At 39.2% G+C, this 24,194-nt stretch overlaps 1 protein-coding gene across 2 annotated transcripts in view; it reads right to left on the bottom strand.

The window, feature by feature from the left end:
- Position 1: 1 nt before the first annotated feature.
- UGP2 (UDP-glucose pyrophosphorylase 2) overlaps positions 2-24,194 on the bottom strand; it is a 77,173-nt gene continuing 52,980 nt past the window's right edge. For both annotated transcript variants that reach the window (XM_029937468.1, XM_029937467.1), the window contains exons 4-10: positions 18,229-18,414; positions 16,990-17,123; positions 8,104-8,401; positions 6,777-6,974; positions 5,988-6,230; positions 2,532-2,636; positions 2-1,038 (exon numbers count right to left, since the gene is read on the bottom strand). In XM_029937468.1, coding sequence (XP_029793328.1) covers positions 931-1,038; positions 2,532-2,636; positions 5,988-6,230; positions 6,777-6,974; positions 8,104-8,401; positions 16,990-17,123; positions 18,229-18,414 — 1,272 coding nt within the window. In that variant the 3' untranslated portion in view covers positions 2-930. The remainder of the gene's footprint in view (positions 1,039-2,531; positions 2,637-5,987; positions 6,231-6,776; positions 6,975-8,103; positions 8,402-16,989; positions 17,124-18,228; positions 18,415-24,194) is intronic.

Raw genomic sequence — 24,194 nt, 5'->3', positions numbered from 1 at the left:
ATAAGGCAACTTTTTTTTTAATAGTGTACAAGTAAATTTTAAATTACAGGCAGCTTACTCAAAAACAAGTGTGGAAGAATTAGAAAATGTAATCCTTACAAAAAAGCCACAGATTCAACTACCAGCAGAGCTGCTTTGAAAGGTTATTCATGAATATTTTCACTGACAGCAAGAAAGCTTCAAGGAACTTGTTATAAAGTTCTCCCTCCACCCCACCATACCTAAAAGAACAAGTATGTAAGTGAAAAACCCTACCTCTACCCACCCCCGTCCCTACAGCTGGGAAAAGAAACATTGCTTTGTTTTCATAAATGGGGAGTCTGTGGAATGCATGGCAGGCATCCAGCTTCAGAACTAGATGAAAGGTACTGAATACCTTCAGGTTTAATTCCTATGGAAAGAATGATGTGGTTAAGATTCTTAGAAATGCAAAACTAGATGTGTGTCAGGTAGCTGGCCAGTGAGTATTTACGAGTATTTACTATTTCAGTAGGAAGATTTGCTCTTGAAATATTTAACTATTTTGCAAGAGTAAACTGTTTTTCATTTCATAAAGTTAGCATTGAAAATATACATGTACACATGGATTGCCTCACAGCTTTATTTTTGAAATCACAAGCAATTCAAAGTGACCATCATTGAGGCCTCTGTTCAAAGATATTCCAGCAGAGCTGCCCCAATTTGAAGAGTAAACAGTATTGCACTTTAAGATGAACTAAATTTCAGGATCCTCTTCAAAGAGAAGTATTGCTTCCATCTGTGCTTTTCTTGGACTAAAGGCATATTGCATACTCTACTTTAAAAATGAACACTGCAGGGTACAGTAACATAGTAAAGTACCTGCCAATTTTAGAATCCTAGAGAACATTTCATTGTAAGAAACTATTTAGCCCATAATTAGTATGAAGTGTACACAGTATTTTTTTCATTTCAGTGGTCCAAGATCCGAAGGTTCCCAGATACAATCTTGTTCTCTAATACTGCTCCAGGGGGGATGTCGATTCGGTCACCATGATTTGCAATGATGATAACTGTTCCCTATGTGACAGGGACAACAAAACAGAAGAGAGTGTACTTGAAACTGCAGCCAAAATGCAAATGATTTCCTTACCATCATCAAATTTATGGAGAATTCCATTTAAAATGGAAGAGTTGTATTTATAAGCAGTATTAACCATGAAAAATAACATGTTAAGGAAAATTGTATAACATGTCCCTCTAACAATCCTGGCAGTAGTTCCGGATGCCCTGCCTCTGTATCAGAGGTGGTATCAGAAGTGAGAAGGGGACCCAGAGCCACAGCATAACTGGCCCTTTCAAAGAACCACTTGCCAGGTAATGAGCATTATCTACCTTCATAAAGATACTGGGGTGCTTGGTTTATATTTACCTATAGGTTTGGGTTTGTTTTATTTTAAAAACAGTTTACTGATCTATTTCTCATGTCTTAAAGGAGACTGTTTAGATAAGGCAGTCTCAGCAATAAAGTTCCATGTACATACATATGTGTGTATATATATGCATACAATATTAGCAGTAAAGTTCCATGTATATAGATACATATGTATTTATAAGTCTGTACAGTTGACCCTAGAACATGTGTTTGAATTGTGGAAGTCCATTTACATGCATTTTTTTCATACAGTACTTAAAAACTTATGATTTCCTTAACATTTTTTCTCTAGCTTGCTTTGTTCTAAGAAAAGAGTATATAATAAAAACACCTACTAAAATATGTGTTAATCAACTGTTATCAGTAGGGCTTCCAGTCAGTAATTGGCTATTAATAGCTTTGTGGGAGTCAGATGGGGATTTTCAGGGGCACAGGGCTCAGCACTCCAGACCCCTCATGTTCAAGGGTCAACTATATATACATCTAGACACACACATACACATATATCCTTACGTTTTTTCATGATGGTTTAAATGAACACATGTAATCTAGGTATAAAATTTTTAAAACAGCTTTTTCCTAATTGTTTTATCTTTGGTTCTGAGCTTTACTATTTATACCCATAGTCCTTCCTATTTCTTAAGCAAGAATGATACTCAAAGTACCCAAGTATTATGGTGTGTGAATGAGTATCTTGATACTGATGACAAGAGATTACCTTAACAGGAATACATTGTATTCAGTATAAATGAAGTTGTCATTTTTTCTACTTCCATTAAGATTCAGATTTGGTGAGCTCATGCTAATATAACAATGATTCTATTTTAAAGACTGTCATTTCAGTAAAATAGTACATTAAATAAGTTGATGGTGTTTGCTTTCCAGTTGAATGCGAAATTCCACAAAGTTCCCCAAAATGCAACAATTATTATTGTATTTTAACTATGTTGTGTGTCTATGGAAGACAGTATTAATAGTAAGTATTGTGGTAAACGATTTTAAAAATGTATTTGTCTTATAAACAAACATCTGGTATAGACTAAGAAGTATTCCTTAAAACAAAGGTAAATTTAGGACTAGAAAATGAAACTTATTTTGTAAAGCTAGAAGAACTAAAATTTTCACCATAACAACACACCTTTAGTGAAACATTCTTGCCAAAAGTCACATCTCCTGAAACTGTTAGGTGATCCAATTCAAGCATATCTGGTATACTTTCAAATCTCCTTAGATAATCCTGAACCTGAAATTTAAAAAGCAGGGGTTACATTTACAAGATAGTTTAACTGAACTGCAAAAATATTCTGTTCATGACCAAGCTCAGACCCTCTATGGGAAAAAACAATTTATTAAGCACTTTGTATATGCTAGATCCTATGCAGTAGAGATATGAACATTGTCCCTACAATCAAGCAATTTATAATACTTTATAACATCAATGCACAGAACAGACATTAATAAATAAGATAGGGGAGCCGGGGCGGCTCAGTTGGCTCAGGTCATGATTTCATGGTTCTTGAGTTTGAGTCCCACAGTGAGTTCTGTGATGACAGGGTCTGAGATTCCCTCCTCTCTCTCTCTCTGCCCCTCTCCCCCCAAATAAACACATATTAAATAAATACCTACATATAAAGATAACTGACTGAGCCATCTAGGCACTCCAGGTAAGCATCTGACTTTGGTTCAAGTCATGATCTCCTGGCTCATGGGCTCAAGCACCCCATTGGGCTCTTTGCTGACAGCGCAGAGCCTGGAGCCTGCTTCGGATTTGGTGTCTCCCTCTTTCTGCTCCTCCCCCACTTGTACTCTCTCTCAAAAATGAATGAATTAATTAGTCAAAAAATAACCAACATGCTAAGAGCCCAATGAGTAGTTCAAATCTGGAGTTTAGCTGGAAAGAGATGATCACTGTTTGAAGCAAGCTAGACTGGAGCTGGGCTTTATGGGATGGGTAGAATTCAGAAGAAATGGAATATTTCATGAATAGCAGCACAAATTATCATTGTAAATGATCATTATCTTTGCCTCTTGTTTCCATAGATTTATAGGCAGGAGAACTGGTCTTTCTTATATGGCCTCAGTTCCTGTTTTACTAAGAAAATTAGAAGCAACCTGAAAAGTTTCACTGGCTTCTACCACCACCCAGTTGCTCCCTAGCCAGTTACTGTGTCCCTCTTAGTACTGGGGTGAGACTGTTTACTCCAACTTAATGCCAGTCCTTCTTCAATGTTTTCTCCCCAACTGCATCAATTCTGATCCATGTATAAACATGCCATAAATTCTCCCATCTTTAAAAAGGAAACAAAAAAAATCTCTCAACTCGTATATTCCTTAAGATCTATGGCTGCTTTTCATTGTTGTTTTTCTTTAAAACAAAATTCCTGAATTAGTTGTCCACATTCAGATCTCTAATTTCTCTTCTATTAAATCCATTCCAGTCAGGCTCCAGAACCTCTATATTGATAAATCTGGCGGTGAATTCTCATTGATATTACTGGAACCATTCATCTTACTTGAATTACCAGCAGCACTTGACACAGGTGATCATTCTCTCTTGAGACATTTTCTTAATGTGGCTTTTACTACACACACATTCATGGTTTTCTGTGCACTTCCTCTTCTGTAACTCCTCAGTCACCTTTGCTGCTCCCTCCACTTCATCCACCTGCTGGAAGCCTTGGACTACCCTCGGACTCAGTTCCTGGATACCTTCTCCCTAGGTGATCCCCACCTCATGGCTTTAAATACCAGCTGTACATGGAGGACATGTACCTAGCTCTTCTGATCCTTTCTTTGATCTAGAAAGAGACTAATAAACTTGAAGGTCTAATAAATACAGTATCTCCAAAATTGAACTCCCCATCCTGCTCCCCCTAAACCTCCCCTAAACCTACTTCTCCCATTTTTGTAAATGGCAGGCAACTCCATGCTTCCAGTTACACAAGCTAAAAACCCTGGCATTGTTCCTAATCTTTTCTCTCTTACACTCCCCATCTAGTCCAACAGTAAGTCCTATAGGTACAACTTTCAAAATATCTCAGAATATCAACTTTTTTCACTATTTCCAATGTCATCACCCCCGTCAAATCCACCATTTCCTCTTGCCAGGATTCCTGCAATAGCCTGTTCCCTGGTTTCCCTGATTCTACCCTTGAACACAAGATTAGTCACTTCACCCCTCAGCTCAACTCCCTGATGGTTTCTCATCCCCCTGGGGGTGGGGAGAAGCCACCTATATTCCTAATATTCAGTTACAAGGTTCCACACATTGGACTTGTTCTTCCTCTGATCAACTACTCCCCCTCTCTCTCACTTGCTCTGTCCCAGCCAGACTATGTGCTATAATGCCTCTAAAACACATTCGTCCTCTGAGCAACTAGCCATTAACCACTCAGTCCCTATTCTCAAATTAGAGCAGCTCAAGTTCTTATGTCCTACAGGGTATGGAAGAAGCTAGGAAGAGTGAGGGAAAGTGAAAGGGTGCGGCTAGGTGGAAAAAGGGCTGGCAGTACCCTCTCAGAATGGGGGGAAACAGCGGGTACTTATACCACCAGGATTATCCCAGCTCAACCAGGCTAATGAGAGGCACCCAAAACGGACTGATGCTATCCTGGAAAATGCAGCACCAGCCACAGGACCCAGAATCATCCACCATCAATATATGAGATAGTATATATCTCCATACCGGGGGCACTTAAACCACAACCAGGACCAGACTAGGCCTGGAGGGCATAACAGGACTCCAGGCCAGACACAAAGGCTCATGCTGTCAAGACACTTCATTAACCTCAAAAAATTTTTTTTATTTATGGGAGAGAAAGAACAGGGGAAGGAGAGAGAGGTAGAGAGAGAATCCCAAGCAGGCTCCACACTGTCAGTGCAGAGCTTGATGTGGGGCTCCATCCCATGAACCATGAAATCATGACCTAAGCTGAAACCAAGAGTCAGACATTTAACTGATTGAGCCACCCAGGAATCTCCATGATGAAGTTTTCTGAATTCCATTTATCATGTTGGGATGAGGTTTTACTAAGCTTGCTATTACCCCTGCCCAGAATGCTTTTCACCCCAGATATCTGCATGATACACTTCATTTCTCAGTGAGACCATCTCTCTGGCTACCCAGTGTAAAATTATACCAACACCACCCCATTCACACATTCCCTATTCCTGCTTTATTTTTCTCCATAGTATTTTCCATCATTTGACATACTATACATTTGCTTATTATCATTCTTACCTTACCAGAATATTCATGAAGGCAAGGATCTTAGTCCATTTTATTTGCTGCTAAATATCCAGCACTTAGAATACTGCCTGGCACTGATGAAAACAGTAAATGGTTTTACAAGAGACATAAGTAAAATGTCCCAAAATGTACACCTTCTTTTGCACTCTATAGCAATCAGATTTCAAAAGTGAGTTACATGTTTATCTTCAACAGCTGATTCCCTTGAAATGACATCAAAGACAGGACTTGTGATAGGTCAGCCGCTGAGACTATAATAGATCCCAGTTCATCTGTGCCTCATTTTTATACTTACACATTTAAGAAATACAAACGCCCATGTATAGCGTATTTATAATTACTTACCTTTGTAAAAGAACTGCCTAATTTAACCAAGGGTACTGTAGGAAATTCCCGCTTTTCACTCATTGTCAAAGATCCTGCATTAAGGCTATAGAGGTTTGACATCACAAGCAAGAGATCTGATGTGGTTTTGACAGGTAGGAAACGGCTCCTAGGAACATTAATACCTAGAGAGTTTTCAAAACTTTTAATGGCAGCCCCTACTGCAGTTTCTAACTGAATGACATTCAGGCCTCCATCCAAAGTCTGTAAGAAAGAAAAGGGGTCAGGGAAGAGGAGAAACAGGTTTTAGCAACTTTGTTCCATGGAGGCTAGTTAATATTTGGGGAGTGGTTTCAGACACCCATTGAGGGAAACAGAATTTTGAGAACAGATACTTAGCAAGCACCTACCATATACCAGGTGCTTACACATACATGGTCTTTTTCTGGCATCATAACTCATCTCCTTATTAATATTTCCATTTTATGGTAAGGAACCCAAGAGTCACAGAAAACTCATGCCAGGTGCCTGTCTGTGGCCAAAAGACCTTGAAGTGTCAGAGCAACAAATAACCGAGGTCAGTTTTCTACTTTTGGGCCCTGTGCTTTTGCTGCTATGACAGCCCAGGTAAAGTGAGGGTACCAGGGCTTAGCACACTAAAGAGATGGGTGTAGACTCGGAAAGACAGTGCCAGAAAGTGAAGAGACCAATGAATAGATGGACCAGAGGGAATGGGGGCAGCGGGTATGTGTGCAGCCCACCCTCTATGATCTTAGGAACCAGGGAGACAGGGCTGCACCTCTAGCTTACCTTTGGATTCACAATGATTTCCATATCAATAGCATTTTGCTCTTGCAGTCTTTTAACTGCTGCAAGAGAGATCCATAGGTTGTTTGTGTTAAATATTTTGAATTTTGATACAGACTTGAACTCATCAACATGTGCTTTTGGCACTTGTGCGATTTCCACCAGCCTCAGTTTGCCTTCATACTGAGTGAGGGTCCCACCCTAGAAAGGCGGAGAGGAATGTGTGAGTGCCTCCACATCTCTCCCAGTCACAGCCATACCACACTATTTCTAGTCTGTGTAAGGACATCAATGTGAAAATCCCCCAGAAATAAAACACTTTTGCACTGATTCAATCTGTGATATGCAGCAACATACATAATATAGTAGTAGAACCAAAGAAAATATTCAGGTTGTATGTCATTTAATACTGTGTCCTCACCCTCTTGTCCATAATAAAAGCCATGGGAGTATACCAGAGTCTTCCTCACTTTTCGGAGGTCTGCTACCAGAACAGCCATTCCTCTTATTCCCAAACCATGGTCCATCACTAAACTAGTCCTACCACCTCAGACCCTGCTCTGACTGGCTATAACATCAGAGGAGAAGAGGGAAGACAGAGGCACAAGTGGATTAGAAGTGACCCTGTGAGTGGCCTTGCTCAGAGATGGTCTTTAAGTCATGAGGCCACCACAGTGTAGGAAGAGGGAACGTTCATTCACATATCAGGGGGCATTTGCAAGAAGCATAGAATCCAGCCCAGGGACTGACCATTTTAGTATTTATACATTGCCCGCTTCTCTTAATCCCTGTGGCTGAGTGGTAAAACCTTGTGTACCATTTCATCAAATGCCAAGTGTTACAACTACTAAACATGCGAAGATATAAAATTTTTGCTTTGTGCCAAACAGCTGTATTTTTTTCAACTACAGAGACATTATACTGAAGTGCATAGGTAAAAACAGAAATAGTAAATTTTCACTAAAGGAACAATGAAATAAATACACTTAAGCTCCAAACTAGAAAATTATTAAAAGGTATGAACAAACATTGAAACTGTTTTCACTTAATATTCAGATTTATCCTACAAATATGTGAAATTGTTTTCAGTTAAAATTGTCCATGTGGATTACTCAACAATACTGTTAAGTCTTGATTTATATCCGCACAGTTATGTCAGGTGGAACCTAGAATGCTCTACAGAATACTATCTCACTCTATCTACAGTGATGTTATCAAGTGGATACATGTGTTTTGCTTCACAAAGAAAACTTTGCAAATAAAAATAGTTTGAACTACATAACTTATTAAATGTGAAGATATGAATCCCTAAACTGCTTCCTCTATTTACCTTTACATCTGCCCGTGTCTTATTTGTGACTTCCATGACAAATTCACAGGGTTTCCCATTTGGTGGGTTCATCAGATGATTAAGAATATAAAGATCCACGGTGGCACCCAGATTATCTATGTTAGACACAAAAATATACTCTTTGCCTTCTCCTATTAGGGTGTCAAGCAAACCAGAGTTGTAGAAACTGGCGTAAATATCACCGTGACCTGGAGGGTACCAAGCTTCTGTATTTTCCCCTGAGTACGAGACATCCTTTGCTACAGGCAGTAAAGATTCCTTATTAATCCTTGGGTACCTTTAAAAAGGAAAAAAAGGTCTTTTTCAATATTAATTCTCAGATATTCTAGGCCTTCAAGTAAAATAAAGTAAAACTGGGGTGCCTAAGTGGCTCAGTTAGTTAGGCATCCAACTTGATTTTGTCTCCAGTCATTATTTCAAGGTTTGTGAGTTTGAGCCACACTTTGGGCTCCACACTGACAGACGCTTAGAGTTCTCTCTCCCTCTCTGCTCCTCCCCGCAACCCCATGTGTGCATGCGTATGCATGTTCTCTCTCAAAAATAAATAAAACTGAAAAAAAACCCACAAAGTTAAATAAAACTTTCCTCCTTTTCAGTCTATTAACAGTGAGTAATCAGAGGTAAATCCATTTAAGAAAATCTCTTTTCTAAAAAAGCTCTTATTTGCCTTATTTCTTTGATCATTTGCCAGTTTCTTTGATCATATTTGCTGCAAAAGAAATTTCCATCATACAAATGGGAGGACACCTCATATTTTTAATATATTTTATAACTCTTAAACACTCCTCGATTAGAGTACTCTAATTTACTGAATTTACATTAAGTAAATTTTCAACTTAGTTGGCTTTGGGACTGTTCTTTTCCCTGCAAATCCATCTCGGAAAATCTGTCCATTCTTACAAAAAGATATATATAGGGGTGGTGCTGTTTCTTTCCCAGAAAAATCGACAGCAGATTAGTGCTCAGGGACACGTGCGCCCTACACTAGTGAGAACATGTCTTAGGGCTGGTGTGGGGGCACGGGGGGGAAGGCGAACCGAGGAGCTAGCACTCTCATAGACCAAGGACCAACCAGAAAATAGAGGCAGAGCACCTGCCAAGTGTCCATGAAAGAAAAAAAAAAAAAAAAAACTAGCGCAGCATTAGCTTTTGCTACAGCAAAAGCCTCAGCCAGTAGCAGGCAGAGGGAAAGTGGAGCCCGCCCTGGCTGGACCACCGCGGGCCTCAAGTTCCTGCCCCCTTCTCGGGCTGAACTTGCAGAGCCTCCATGGCCACGAGCCAGCGTCCGCAGTCTGGGCTCGAGCCCTAGCTGCCTCCGGCGACAGCAGCCGGGAGAAGTTGGGGTCCGACCAGGCAGGGAGGAACCAGCCCCCTGCTCTCTGCCTCTCCAGGGGCTCCACACCACGATGAAGGGCAAGATGGCGAAGTAGGAAGCTCTGTAATCTTTGCCCACCCGCATCTATCAAACTGAGAAGGATTGAAGCGACAATCTGCAAGAGCGGGAGGAGAACACACAGACTCCAGAAAGAAGACAACCTCAAAGATGCCTGAGTGAGTCAGTGCGAACTGGGGCAATTAAACAGCCGGCCCCTGGGGAGTGGAGAGGTGGAAGACCCAGCCCAACACTGGAGAGTGCGTGGTGCCCCGGAGAGACAAGGGGAAGAAAAAGACTGAAAACACTCATAGAACTGTCTCTAGAGAAGAGATAAAAGAATCACCTCGGGACAGAGATACTGTCACCCCATATATAACTGCTGGGCGCAGGGAGAGAAATCCATCCCATCTAGCTGGCAAATTCTTTCTTGGGCTCGGCAGCTGCGGCGCCCATTCCAGGCGCCACAAGAAGGGATGGCCCTCTCCCTCTACGTGATCCCAGCTGAGAAGCCAGTTGCCAGCAGCATCTCATCTAGGGCAGCAGTGGTACCAGGAGAAAGCCCCGTTGCCCTGCATGATCCCGGCTGGGAGGCCATCCACCAGCGCAAGAACATCTCATTTCCAGCAGTAGCATTAAGGTGCATGGACTAGGATTTTGAAGCGAGGGGGAGCTTGGAAAGTACAACTTGGCTCGCCCGCAGCACAGGGAGATCAGACTCAAAAGAGTGCTTGCAACGCTTGGTTCAAGCAGAGTTTGGGGTGTTACCATTCTTCTCCCTGCAATCACCAAGAGCGGGGCCTCCAAGAGCAGCCCCAGAGACCTAGACCTACCTACACCAAACCACACCCATCAGAGTGAGAGAGTGCCCTTTTTTTTTCTGCCATCCAGATATATTTTCCCTTATCTCATTCTTATCTTCCCCCTCCACTGATTATATGCTTTTAGAGTATCCATTGTCTTTTGTTTCTGTCCCCCACTCCCCTTTTTTTCTTTTTCTTTTCCTTATCTTTCCTTTTTCTTTTTTTTCCTCTTTCTTTCCCCTTTTGGTTTGCTTGTTCGTTTGATTAGTCTGTGTGGTTACATGCTCTTGTTCCCTGTGTGTTTGTCTTTTTTCCTCTTCAGGGCTTCCTCAAGAAACAAGCCAAAGTACACAACACAAGGTGGAAAGTCCCAAATATCACTGAGTAGGGAAATAAAATAAAGGCACAAGAGAAACCAAGAGACCGAGAGACACCATTAAAAGAACACTTCCTGAATGGACAGGCCCTGGACATTCAATGAGTCTCCTTTAATATAGCAATACTCACAGGTGAAGAGTGCATAACAAGCTTTTAAAACTGTTAAGAGACAGAAAGCTAGCCAAAATGACAAAACTGAAGAACGCTAAAGAAACTCCAGGAAGAAATCAGCTACATAATTGCTCAAAACAGATATAAGCAACATAACTGAGCAACAATTTAGAACAACTGTAATAAAATGGCTGGGCTTGAAAAAAGAATGGAAGACATCAGAGAAGATATTGATACAAAGGCTAGGAACCTTAAGAATAGCTGTGACGAGTTAAAAAAAATGCTGTAAGTGAGGTGCATAATAAAATAGAGGCGACCACTGCACGGATTGAAGAGGCAGAGGAGATTAGCTGAATTAGAAGACACAGTTATAAGAAAAGAGGAAGCCGAGAAAAAGAAAGAGAACTTGATCCAGGAGTACGAAAGGAGAATTCGAGACCTGAGTGATACAATCAAATGGAACATATCTGTATCATAGGAATTCCTGAAGAAGAAGAAAGAAAAAAAGCTCGTGAAGGGGGTCCTTGAACAATCATAGCTAAGAACATCCCAAATTTGGGGAAAGAAAGAAACATTGAAATCCAAGAGGGGCAAAGAATGCCCTTAAGAGGAACTTGAATCGACCTTTGGCACAACAAACCATAGTGAAACTGGCAAAATAAAAAGAGAATTCTGAAAGCAGCTAGGGAGAAAAGGGCCCTAACATACAAAGGGAAACTTTTCATGGTGGTTACAGACCTATCTAACAAAACTTGGCAGACCAGAAAGGAATGTCATAAAATCGTCAATATGATGAACAGAAAAATCATGCAGCCAAGAATCCTTTATCCAGCAAGCCTGTCATTCAAAATAGAAGGAGAGATAATGGTGTTCCCAAATTAACAAAAATTGAGAGAATTCATCACCACCAAGCCAACCCTACAAGAAATCCTAAGAGGGGGACTCTATGAGGGAAATGTTGCAAGGAATACAAGGTACCAAAGACACCACTACAAACATGATCTCTATTGAGAAAACAATGAATCCAAACCCACATTTTTCAATAATAACACAATGTAAATGGACTGAATGATTCAATCAAACAACATGGGGTAGCAGAATGGATAAAAAAACAAAATCCATCTATTTACTGTCTACAAGAGACTCATTTTAGACCTGAAGACACCTTCAGATTAAAAGTAAGCGGATGGAGAAATATCTATAATTCGACTGGTAGTCAAAAGAAAGCCGGAGTAGCCATACTTGTATCGGACAAACTGGAATGTAAAGTAAAGGCAGTAACAAAAGAAGAAGGACATTATTTAATAATTACAGGGTCTCTCCATCAGGAAGAGCTAACAATTATAAACATCTATGTGCCTAATTTGGGAGCACCCAAATATATGAAACAAACAGAAACAATCTTATTGATAAGAATGTGCTAATTGCAGGGGACTTTAATACTCCATTTACAGCAATGGATAGATCAACCAAACAGAAAATCACTAGAGAAACAATGGATCTGAATGATACATTGGAACAGATGGAATTGATAGATACATTTAGAACTCTGCATCCTGAAGCTAGGGAATTCACCTTCTTCTTGAGTGTGCATTGCATGCTTTCCTAGATAGATCACACACTGGGGAATAAAGCAGCCCTCCATAAATATAAATGAATTGAGAATATACCATGCACACTTTCAGATCACAATGCTATGAAACTTGAAATCAATCCCAGGAAAAAGTCCGGAAAAGTTCCAAAACTGTGGAGGTTAAAAACCACACTACTGGGGCGCCTGGGTGGCTCAGTCAGTTAAGTGTCCAGCTTTGGCTCAGGTCATGATCTCACGGTTTGTGGGTTCGAGCTGACAGCTAGCTCAGAGCCTGGAGCCTGCTTCAGATTCTGTGTCTCCCTCTCTCTCTGACCCTCCCCTGCTCGTGCTGTCTCTGTCTCTCAAAAATAAATAAAAAACATAAAATTAAAAACAACCACCCTATTAAAGAATGATTGGGCCAATCAGGCAATTAAAGAAGAAATTAAAAATATATATGGAAACAAATGAAAACAAAAGACAACAATCCAAACTCTCTGGGATGCAGCAAAGGCAGTCCTAAGAGGAAAGTATATTGCAATCCAGGCTTATTTCAAGAAACTAGAAAAAGCACAAATTCAGAATCTAACAGAATACCTAAAGGAACTAGAAGGGGAACAGCAAGAGCACCCCAAACCAGCAGAAGAAGAGAAATAATAAGGATCAGGGAAGAAATAAATATAGAACCCCCCCCCCAATAGTTGAACAGATCAATGAAACCGAGAGTTGGTTTTTTGAAAACAAACAAAATTGATACACCTCTAGCTAGGCTCCTCAGAAAAAAAAAAAAGAGAACATCCAAATAGACAAAATCATGAATGAAAATGAATCTATTACAACCAATCCCTCAGAAATACAAGCAATCATCAGAGACTAATATGAAAAATTATATGCCAACAAACTGGACAATCTAGAAGAAATGGACAAATTCCTGAATACAATGCCCTACTGAAATTCAAATGGGAAGAGAAAAAAAATCTGAACAGACCCATAATCAGTGAAGAAATCAAATCAGTTATCAAAAATCTCCCAATGAATAAGAGCCCAGGGCCAGATGGCTTCCCAGGGGAATTCTACCAGACATTTAAAGCAGAGTTAATACCCATTCTTCTCAAGCTATTCCAGAAAAAAGATATAGAAGGAAAACTTCGGAACTAATTCTACAAAGCCAGCATCACTTTGATTCCCAAACCAGACAGAGACCCAACAAAAAAAAAGAACTACAGGCCAATATCCTTAATGAATACATATGCATACTCAAGATACTAGCAAATCAAATTCAACAGCACATAAAAAGAATTATCCATCCTGGTCAAGTGGGATTCATTCCTGGGTTACAGGGCTGGTTCAATATTCGCAAATCCATCCATGTGATACATCACATTAACAAAAGAAAAGATAATAACCATATGATCCTGTCAATAGATGCAGAAAAAGCATTTGACAAAATACAGCATCCTTTCTTCATAAAAACCCTCGAGAAAGTCAGGATAGAAGGAAATTACTTAAACATCATAAAACCAATTTATGAAAAGCCCACAGCTAGTATCATCCTCAATGGGGAAAAACTGAGAGCTATCCCCCTGAGATCAGGAACACAACAGGGATGTCCACTCTCACACTTGTTTAACAAAGTGCTGGAAGTCCTAAAATCAGCAATCAGACAACAAAAGGAAATAAAAGGCATCAGAATTGGCAAAGAAGTCAATCTTTCACTTTTTGCAGATGACATGATTCTCTACATGGAAAACCCAACTGACTCCACCAGAAGCCTACTAGAACTGATCCATGAATTCAGCAAAGTTGTGCGGTACAAAATCAATGTACAGAAACTGGTTGCATATTTATACACCAATAATCAAGCAACAGAAAGAGAAATCAGTAAACTGATCCCATTCACAGTTGCATGAAAAATCATAAAATACTTAGGAATAAACCTAACCAAAGGTGTTAAAGCCCCGTACAATGAAAACTATAGAAAGCTGATGAAAGAAATTAAAGACACAAAGAAGTGGAAAAACATTCCATGCTCATGGATCAGAAGAATAAACATCGTTAAAATGTCATTTCACATTCAGTGCACTCCCAATCAAAAATTGCACCAGCATTCGTCTTAAAGCTAGAACAAACTATCCTAAAATTCATATGGAACCACAAAAAAACCCTGAATAGCCAAAGTAATATTGAAGAAGAAAACCAAAACAGGAGGCATCACAATCCCAGACATTAGCCTCTACTACAAAGCTGTCATCATCAAGATAGACAGTATGGTATTGGCACAAAAACAGACACATAGACCAATGGAATAGAATAGAGAACCCAGAATTGGACCCACAAATGTATGGCCAATTAATCTTTGACAAAGCAAGAAAGAGTATCCGATGGAAAAAAAGACTGCCTCTTTAACAGGTGGTGCTGGGAGAACTGGACAGCAATATGCAGAAGAATGAAACTAGACCACTCTTACACCATACACAAAAATACACTCAAAATGGATGAAAGTCCTGAATGTGATACAGGAAACCATCAAATCCCTATACAAGAAAGCAGGATATAGCCCCCTTTACCTCAACCACAGCAATTTCCTACTCGACACATCCTCAAAGGCAAGGGAATCAAGAGCTAAAATGAACTGAGACCTCATCCAAATAAAAAGCTTCTGCACTGCAAAGGAAACAATAAAAAAAACTAATAGGCAACGGATGGAATGGGAAAAGATAGTGGCAAATGACATATCAGATAAAGGGTTAGTATCCAAAACCTACAAGGAACTCACCAAACTCCACACCCAAAAAAAGAATAACCCAGTGAAGGAATGGGCAGAAGACATGAAAAGGCACTTCTCCAAAGAGGACATCCAGATGGCCTACAGGCACATGAAACAATGCTCAACATCACTCATCATCAGGGAAATACAAATCAAAACCACACTGAGATACCACCTCATGCCACTCAGAGTGGCTAAGATGAACAAATCAGAAGACAATGGATGCTGGCGAGGGTGTGGAGAGAAGGGCACCCTCCTACACTGTTGGTGGGAATGTAAATTGGTGCAGCCCTTCTGGAAAACAATGTGGAGGTTCCTCAAAAAACTATCCATAGAACTCCCTTATGACCCAGCAATAGCACTGCTAGGGATTTACCCAAGGGATACAGAAGTGCTGATGCATAGGGGCACATGAACCGTAATGTTCATAGCAGCACTTTCAACAATAGCCAAAACATGGAAAGAGCCTAAATGTCCATGAATGGATAAATGGATCAAAAAGATGTGGTTTATATATACAATGTAATACATGAGAAAGAATGAAATCTGGTCATATGTAGCCACATGGGTGGACCTTGAGGGTGTCATGCTAAGCGGAATAAGTCAGGCAGAGAAGGACAGATATGTTTTCACTCATAGGTCTAACAGGAGAAACCTAACAGGACCATGGGGAGGGGAAGGAGGAAAAAGTTAGGGAGAGGGAGGGAGGCAAATCATGAGAGACTCTTGAATACTGAAAACAAACTGACAGCTGAGGGGGGAATGGGAGTGATGGTTGTGGAGGAGAGCACTTGTGGAGAAGAGCAATGGGTATATATGGAAACCAACCTGACAATAAACTATATAGAAAAATAATTTAAAAAATTTTTTTAATTTAAAAAAGTAAAACTAAGGGTACAACTTTAGAAAAACCCATTCTGTACAAGATCATATAGCCCCATATCCACCCTTAAATGGAAGACTTCTTTTGCCAGTTGTCTGGGCTTTGTCAAAATTCATCATCTGAATTCCTTTCTACAGGCATACCTCAGACATAGTGCAGTTTCTGTTCCACACCACAGCAATAAAGCGAGTCAAATGATTTTTTTTTTGGCTTCCCAGTGGATATAAAAGTTATGTTTACACTATACTGTAGTCTTTTAAGTGTGCAGTAACATTTGGTCTTAAAAAATGTACATATCATAATTAAAAAGACACTACTGCTAAAAAATGATAACCATCATGTGGGCTTTCAGCAAGTCATAATCACTGATCACATGTCACCATAACAAATATAATAAAAAATCTGAAATATTGTGAGAATATGACAATGTGACATAGACACAAAGTGAGCAAATACTATTGGAAAAGTGGAACCAATACCAACAGATTTACTTGTTCAATGCAGGTCTCTACAAACCTTCAATTTGTGAAAAAATACAGTATCTGCAAAGCGCAATAAAGCAGAGTGCAATCTAACAAGGTGTGACTGTGCTTGTCTTCCCCAAAGGGATGATTTTTTTCCAAAAGTTATTAAATTCCCCCCAAGCCCATTCAGGATGTTGAATAAACTTCTTCCCATATGAAAGAAAGTTATCAATACTATAGAATACATAAAGATTTTCATAGACCCACGTGGATCCCAAATATGCCCTCAGAAAGCACAGACCTAATCCCGCCTCAAATATTCTGAACCTAAGAACTGAGGTTATAGAATCACAGAGTGATTGTAACAATACCAATCTATGAACAGCCTCTAAAGGCACTAAGTGTTTGCAAACATGAGTTCCCGGCACATGCACAGCTTATGCTGCTCTGTTTCAACAAGAAAAAAAGTGTTTCCCAGGAATAACATCCCCCAGACATTTTTTACTTATCATACCTGCTTTGATTAAAAGTGTAGATTTTCACACGACAGTGATTATACTTCTGTAATATTTTTTTTGTATCCTCATCCGTGTTAAAAGAGTTCATTAGAACAAGAGGAACATCTGTATTGTAGGTTTTGTTCAAATGCTAGAGAGGAAAATAACAGATTACCCAGACTTACTTTTCTTTCACTTAAAAGTGTAAAAGTCTTAATGGTTAATCATAAAGTATCCAAAACATTACCTATATACAGCCAAATATAAATATTTAGCATAATCCAGACATTTTGCTAAATCACCACGTACTTGCTCATTAAATCGCAATCCCGAGACAGAAAGAAACTCTTGTCTGCATTATATATGGATGGCTAAACTGAGGCCCAGAGAGGCACAGTCCATCTCTGGAGTTGTGTGCCCAGCTGGTGCCCTGTGGCCTTACTGGATAGGCAAATGCTGACTACACATTAACACAGCTCCCTGGTCTCGGGATTCACGTCAAGAACTATAAATCATTCCCCAAATGAAATCTTTTCAGTCTTTAGGAAGAATTAAGGGGCAACACGGAATGGGAGAAAACAGGTTCTCAGAAGTCAGACTGCCATCTTGCGCAAGTAAATCAACCTCTCTGTGCCTTGGTTTCCTCATCTGTAACATGGGGATGATAACACAGAGTACTTAGCTATTGAGTCAACTCATACAAAGAGCTCAGTAATACTTAAAGTACAGTACACACTAGATAAACGTGAGCTGCTGCTACTGCTAGTGTAGTTGCCAGCGTTGTATTAGATACTAGAGATAAAGAGATTCTTTTTTGAAAAAGGCCACTGCCCCTGAAGAATTTAAGGTCTGTGATTAACAACTTTGTCATAAAAGACACTTCTTAGCATCCATGGCATCCAACCAGATCTGGAAATTCTCCTTGGCTTCCCAAAAGAGGTTAATAAAGGAAGGTCATCCCAGCTGTGAGGAAGGCTACCATTAGAAAGAAATTTGGAAGAGGAGTGGGGAGATCAAAGGAGAATCCAAAATGATCCAGAATTTCAACAACCACAATGCTACTTAAAGATCAAAAGCTTTTACATCACCCCAAGGATTTGCCCTGGGGAATAACAAACCTTTTTATATACTAATAAAAAAACTAAAGATAGCAAGCTCCTTGACTAGCTCAAATCCACATCTGTTATTTCAGAGATAACATTTATAATAACCGAAAATTGACTTTAATAGTTCATGACAAAGGGAATGTTACTCACTTCAATTTGCTGAACGGTCAGATCCAAAAAGGTATTCTCATTCCTCACACCAATCAGACTTTTCGGACCTTTGCATCCCATGCTGGTTCCCAAACCACCATTGAGTTTCACCACCACCAGCTTATTTAGTACAGAAGATATATTATCAGGTAAGCCCCTGGCCTTTATCTTTTCATAGGGTTGAATCTGAAATGTGAAAAACAGAGAATTCAAATAGTTTTTTTTTCATTTTTTAAATGTTTTATTTATTTTTGAGAAAGAGAGATGGCTTGAGTAGGGGAAGGTCAAAGAGAGAGAGGGAGGCACAGAATCTGAAGACAGGCTCCAGGCTCCAAACTATCTGTCAGCACAGAGCCTGACGTGGGGCTCGAACCTGCTAACCGTGAGATCATGACCTGAGCCGAATCTGGATGCTCAACTGACTGAGGCGCCCCTCAAATAGTTTTTTTTTTTAATTGTTTATTCGTTTTTGAGCTAGAGAGACAGCATGAGCAGGGGAGGGGCAGAGAGAGAGGGAGACATAGAATTCTAAGCAGGCTTCAGGCTCTGAACTGTCAGCACAGAGCCCGACATGGGGCTCGAACTCACAAACCACGATCATGACCTGAGTTAAAGTCAGATGCTTAACTGAGCCACCGAGGTGTCACTAGATTTCGAATAGTTTTAGGAGAGGTTAAATCCAGTCAATCTCAGGGTTATTTCCATGTGTCCTTAAAGAGTTTTGCTTTTTCCACAGAAAGTTTCAATTGCATTTCCTTTAACATCACAGGTCCTTCTTTCCGGTACAAAATCAAGTATTTATTGGCAACTTCTCTAGCACATAGTAGTAGGTCAGTGGTTCATTTACACTGCAATGGAGTACAATAAGGGGGGGAAGTTACAGTCTACAAATACTTCCCTGGCTGGTGAGAACATTGAAGTCTCTTGGACTTATTTCAGAAACTCAGAATTCCTAATTTGCTTCAATACAGTAAATGGAATACACAAAACTCATCAAATCTGCAAATATTTTTGGTGCAGTATGGATCTACTTCAATTCTGGAGAAGTACGTATATGACCACACATTATTCCTTCTACCAAAGGAGGCAAAAACAAAAACCAAAATGTTCCTTGCAACTCTCCAGTCAACAGTAAGTCTGCCCATCAGAAGAAGGTGGTGTAGGGTTTTTGTCATACTTCTAAATTAGAACTTAACTGTCAGGTATCATTGTGTAGAGCTTGAACTGGAAAAGTGAGTGAGTACTCACTGCTCCAAAAAATATTCTGATGGGGCAAGAAAGGCAAGAGTTGGGGCTACAGAGACTCTCCTGTTTCCCGGGAGCACAGAGCGTTATTCTTCAACTTCTCCCTCAGAGAACAAGAACAACCACACAGTGGGAGACCCAATTCTTCTGTTCAAATCAGAGGCACAAGCAAGGCTAAATGTCTTACAGTAAAAATAAAGCTTTTGCAAAGGTCACAGTATCTTCTCTAGCCATTTGCAGGACTTTGCTAACCTTCTTTATTGGAATACATCATCAAATGTACTCATCAGTTACAACATCATGGTGTGGGACAATTAACACTTGAGGGGGCTGGAGAAATAAAACCATATAGTAAGTGCTCACTTACTATGAGCTGAGCTGTTTTTGTTTTGCAACCTGTAGAGGGTGTGTGGGTGGGTGGTGGGTCAAGTCTGTAATAGGGAAAGGAGTTCATGGGCTCACACTCCAGTGATTAGGTTGTGGAGGCAAAAATCCCTTTATACTTATCAAACATACATGTGTGTCCTATGTTGATTCCTGACCACACAATTTCTGCTGTTAGCAGCTCTTTCCACATAAACTAGTCTGGGACTCTTATTTTCTCTACCTTGCAAGACACTTTGTTAACTGCCAACTGCGGACAAATGCACTTTTTGCTTGGTGTAAATAGTGAGAAACAAGAAGCACTCTTCCCCAAGACTCTCTACTGGTTACAAAATTATCACTAGTGCCACTAAGTAGTCTTCAGCAGTCATTCATATTTAAAAGGGCTGGTGACAGAGAGAGACCAGAGGGAAGACAGGCTTGTGGGCACCATGGCCTTCAGTGGATGCTACCTCAATATTAGGATGCTAACCACCAAGAAGGAGGAGGATAAGGATGGAGGGAAAGAGCATGGACTATATTGGTTGCTTCCCTGGGAGTACTTGGTCCAGTTGAGAACATATAGATGAAAACAACTTGGATACCCAACACATACACACAGTACCCAGGTCCCAGGTGACTGACATCCCCTTAAGGATGTTTTGACTCCACTGCCATGAACATTGTTTCTTCAGCATGTCAGAGAAACTGGTAATATTGTTTGGGAGAAAAAGTCCAATTTAAGTATTATACTACTAGAAAAGTAAGAGGAGATGACAGCTGGAACTTGGCACCCAAATAAAACATGGCAGTTTTTTTTTCTTTTACATTGCAAAATTTCTTTTATTTTTTCCATAGTTAGTACTGTGGGCACACGTATTTTATACATATTTAAGTCTCACAATAAAATGTGGTTATTTTTACTTCAAATATTCACTGCTGTTTAAAAAATTAATATATACAAAAGATGATTTTTATATTTACCCACACATTTAGCATTTCTGCTGTTCTTCATTTCTTCTTGAAAATATAAGCTTCCATATGGTGTCATTCATTCTCCTGAAGCACTTCATGTAAATTTTTTATACTGCAAATATGCTAGCACAAATTTCTCTCCATGTTTTAATTTGAAAACATCTTGACCATGTCTTCCTTTTTGAAGAATGCTTTTGGCTTTTTCCACCTTAATAGTATTCCACTGCCTCTCCTTTACCACTGGTCTGATGAAAAGTCAGTCATCACATGGGTGCGTGGCCCCAAGTATTTCATATACTAAGGTTTCTGGCTGCTTTAAAATTTTCTCTTAATCTTTATATTTTAGCAACATGCTATAACATGCCAAGGTATATCTTTGTATTTATCCTACCAATTAGGGGTTTGCACAGTTTCTTATATTTTTCACAAATATTTGGAAATTTTAAACATTATTTTTGCAAATATTTCAAACATATCTTTTTTCTTCTCCATTCTCTTGAAACTTCTCCCCAGAAATTCCAATTATAGTTATATTAGACTCCTTGACATTGTCTCACAAGTCACTGAGACTCTGGATTTTTTTTTTTAATAGTTTACTGTCAAATTGGTTTCCATATAACACCCAGTGCTCTTCCCCACAGGTGCCCTCCTCCAGTACCACCACCTCTTCCCTCCCCCTCCCTTCAACCCTCAGTTCGTTTTCAGTATTCAATAATCTCTCAGGTTTTGTGTCCCTCTCTCTCCCCAACTCTCTTTTCCCCTTCCCCTCCCATTAGGTTTCTCCTGTTCTCCTTAGACCTATGAGTGCAAACATATGGTATCTGTCCTTCTCTGCCTGGCTTATTTCACTTAGCATGAAACCCTAGAGGTCCATCCACTTTCCTACAAAGGGCCATATGTCATTCTTTCTCATTGCCATGTAATACTCTATTGTATATATATATACAACATCTTCTTGATCCACTCATCAGGTGATGGACATTTAGGCTCTTTCCATGTTTTGGCTATTGTTGACATTGCCGCTATGAACACTGGAGTACATGTGCCCCTATGCATCAGCACTTCTGTATCCCTTGGGTAAATCCCTAGCAGTGCTATTGCTGGGTCATAAGGGAGTTCTACGGATAGTTTTTTGAGGAACCACCACACTGTTTTCCAGAGTGGCTGTACCAGTTTACATTCCCAAAAACATGGCAGTTTTTAATTCTTTCAACAGCCCAGCTGACGAAATCAACCAGTCAGTGAAAGGAATGCAACTGTGATACAATGGCTTCACACAGTCTATTATTAGGTTAGGAGAATTTCTTGGGCACATATATTTACTCAAAGAGTTAGCAAATGGAACCAAGCCAATTATTTTCCAATTACCTTTTAAAAGCCAAGAATTTCCATTTAGCAGTTACTTTTGACTTCCCCAAAAAGACTCTGTTATTATGGAGGTCTCAAAAGGGTGTGAAAATCAATTTAACTAAAACTCCCTAGTTCATGGCATTCATTTTAGGTAAAATTATCAGTTCAGAAATATTTTTACCTATTTAATGCTTCCTTTAATATATTTTAAAAATACATAAAAGCATATTTTTCTACATATGATGAGACAGCCTACATTTTCAGTTTCACCTAAAAAAACTTTCAGTATGAAATGGTATACATACAAGTTCATAAAATATATACAGTTGTAAGTCAAATAACCTAAATAAATAAGAACTTAGAAGTCTCCTTGAGTTTGTCCCTGATCATATCCCTCTTCCACCCCTGGTGGTAACCACCATCTTGACATTTACTCTATTTTTACCACCTATGTATGTAACCATAATAATGTTTTACTTAATTTCATCTCTAAACTTTTTGACTTGCTTAATTCATAGCTATACTTAAGAATAATTCACATTAATGTCTGAAGCTATAGTATATTCACTCTTCACTGCCTTTTGTATTCAATTTATATAACCACTAGAAGAAATAAAACTGTCACTATTCACTGATGATATAATTTTATATATAGAAAATCCAAAGACCCTACAAATTAGTTACTAGAATAATGTGAACATAGCAACATTGAAGATACATGATCAGTATTTTAAAAAACAGCAACTGCTTTCAGAGCCTTTGTAGTCTGCTGGTGAGAATGTAAAAAGGTGTCCAGCTGTTAAGAAAAAAAAGAATTGTGGTTCCTAAAAATTTTTTAAATGGCAGACCATATGATCTACCAAGTTCACTTCTGGGTATATACCCCAGAGAACTGAAAGCAAGTTTTCAAAGAGATGTTTGCACACTCCATTATTCATGATAGCCAAAAAATGCAAGCAACTCAAATGTCCATCAACAGATGGTTAAAAACGTGTGATATGCCATCCATATGCGTGCAACGGAGTATCACTTGGCTTTAACAAGGGAAAGAGATTCTGACACATACCACAGTATGAATGAAGTATTATGAGAAAGTGAAGTAAGCCAGTCATAAAAAACAAATACCTGTATGATTCAACTTATATGGGGCACCTAGTCAGACCCTATAGACAGATGTTCAACCTCAGTCTCAGAATTTGACCAAAGTATCTGTATTCAGTCTCAGCTTAATCCTCTCGAGGGCTAAATGCCAACCTCCACTGCTACACAACAATTCAGGAGTCCCAGAACCTCTGATGATGTAGGTACTATCATATCTTACCATTACTGCAACCTCACCAATTCAAACAAGCCATACCATTAAGATTAGTTGTCAATATCTGAGTAATCTGCTTCAAATTGAGGTATACATTCCAAATGTAACTCGGGATGAGGAATTTCATGTAACATTAATGTTCTAACCAATGTAATATAAATGATTACTACAAAAGCTATTCGTTTTATGTATGTCTGCAAATATTTCAGTTAAATTTAAATTGGGAAACTGACAATAAACATATATATTGAATATATAGGGTATCTTTAGGAAGAATATAATTTCCATTTTGAACACATGTTTATACAGATATACATAATAATATCAAGTGAGTAATGTAAATTGGATATCTTATATCTTTTAATCTTTAAAGAAATGCTTGGTATACTAAAATGCATAGCATTAAAGTGAGCTTTAGGGACCATGTTTAATTTATAGCTATGTGATTTCCTTTAGGTCATGGGTCTTTAGGAAAAAAACACTAACAGGAATTTTTCACTTCCTGTAAAGATGAATTCAAAATGTCAACCTCATGCCTAAAGATTCACCAAGAAAAAACTATCCAAAATCATACATATTCAAGATAAATCATCTTTGATCCACGCATCATAAAGAACACAAAGTCCATGAGAAATATTAAGAGAAAAAGCACATTTTGTTCACACCAATCAAACTTTAAAACATGAAGTTAGGACATTTGGCTTTCAGCTGAAAAGAT

Source organism: Suricata suricatta, chromosome 4, assembly GCF_006229205.1.
Source record: "Suricata suricatta isolate VVHF042 chromosome 4, meerkat_22Aug2017_6uvM2_HiC, whole genome shotgun sequence".
Taxonomy (NCBI): domain Eukaryota; kingdom Metazoa; phylum Chordata; class Mammalia; order Carnivora; family Herpestidae; genus Suricata; species Suricata suricatta.
Note: the sequence above shows the minus strand (reverse complement) of the source record. Positions and strands in the feature narration are given on the sequence as shown.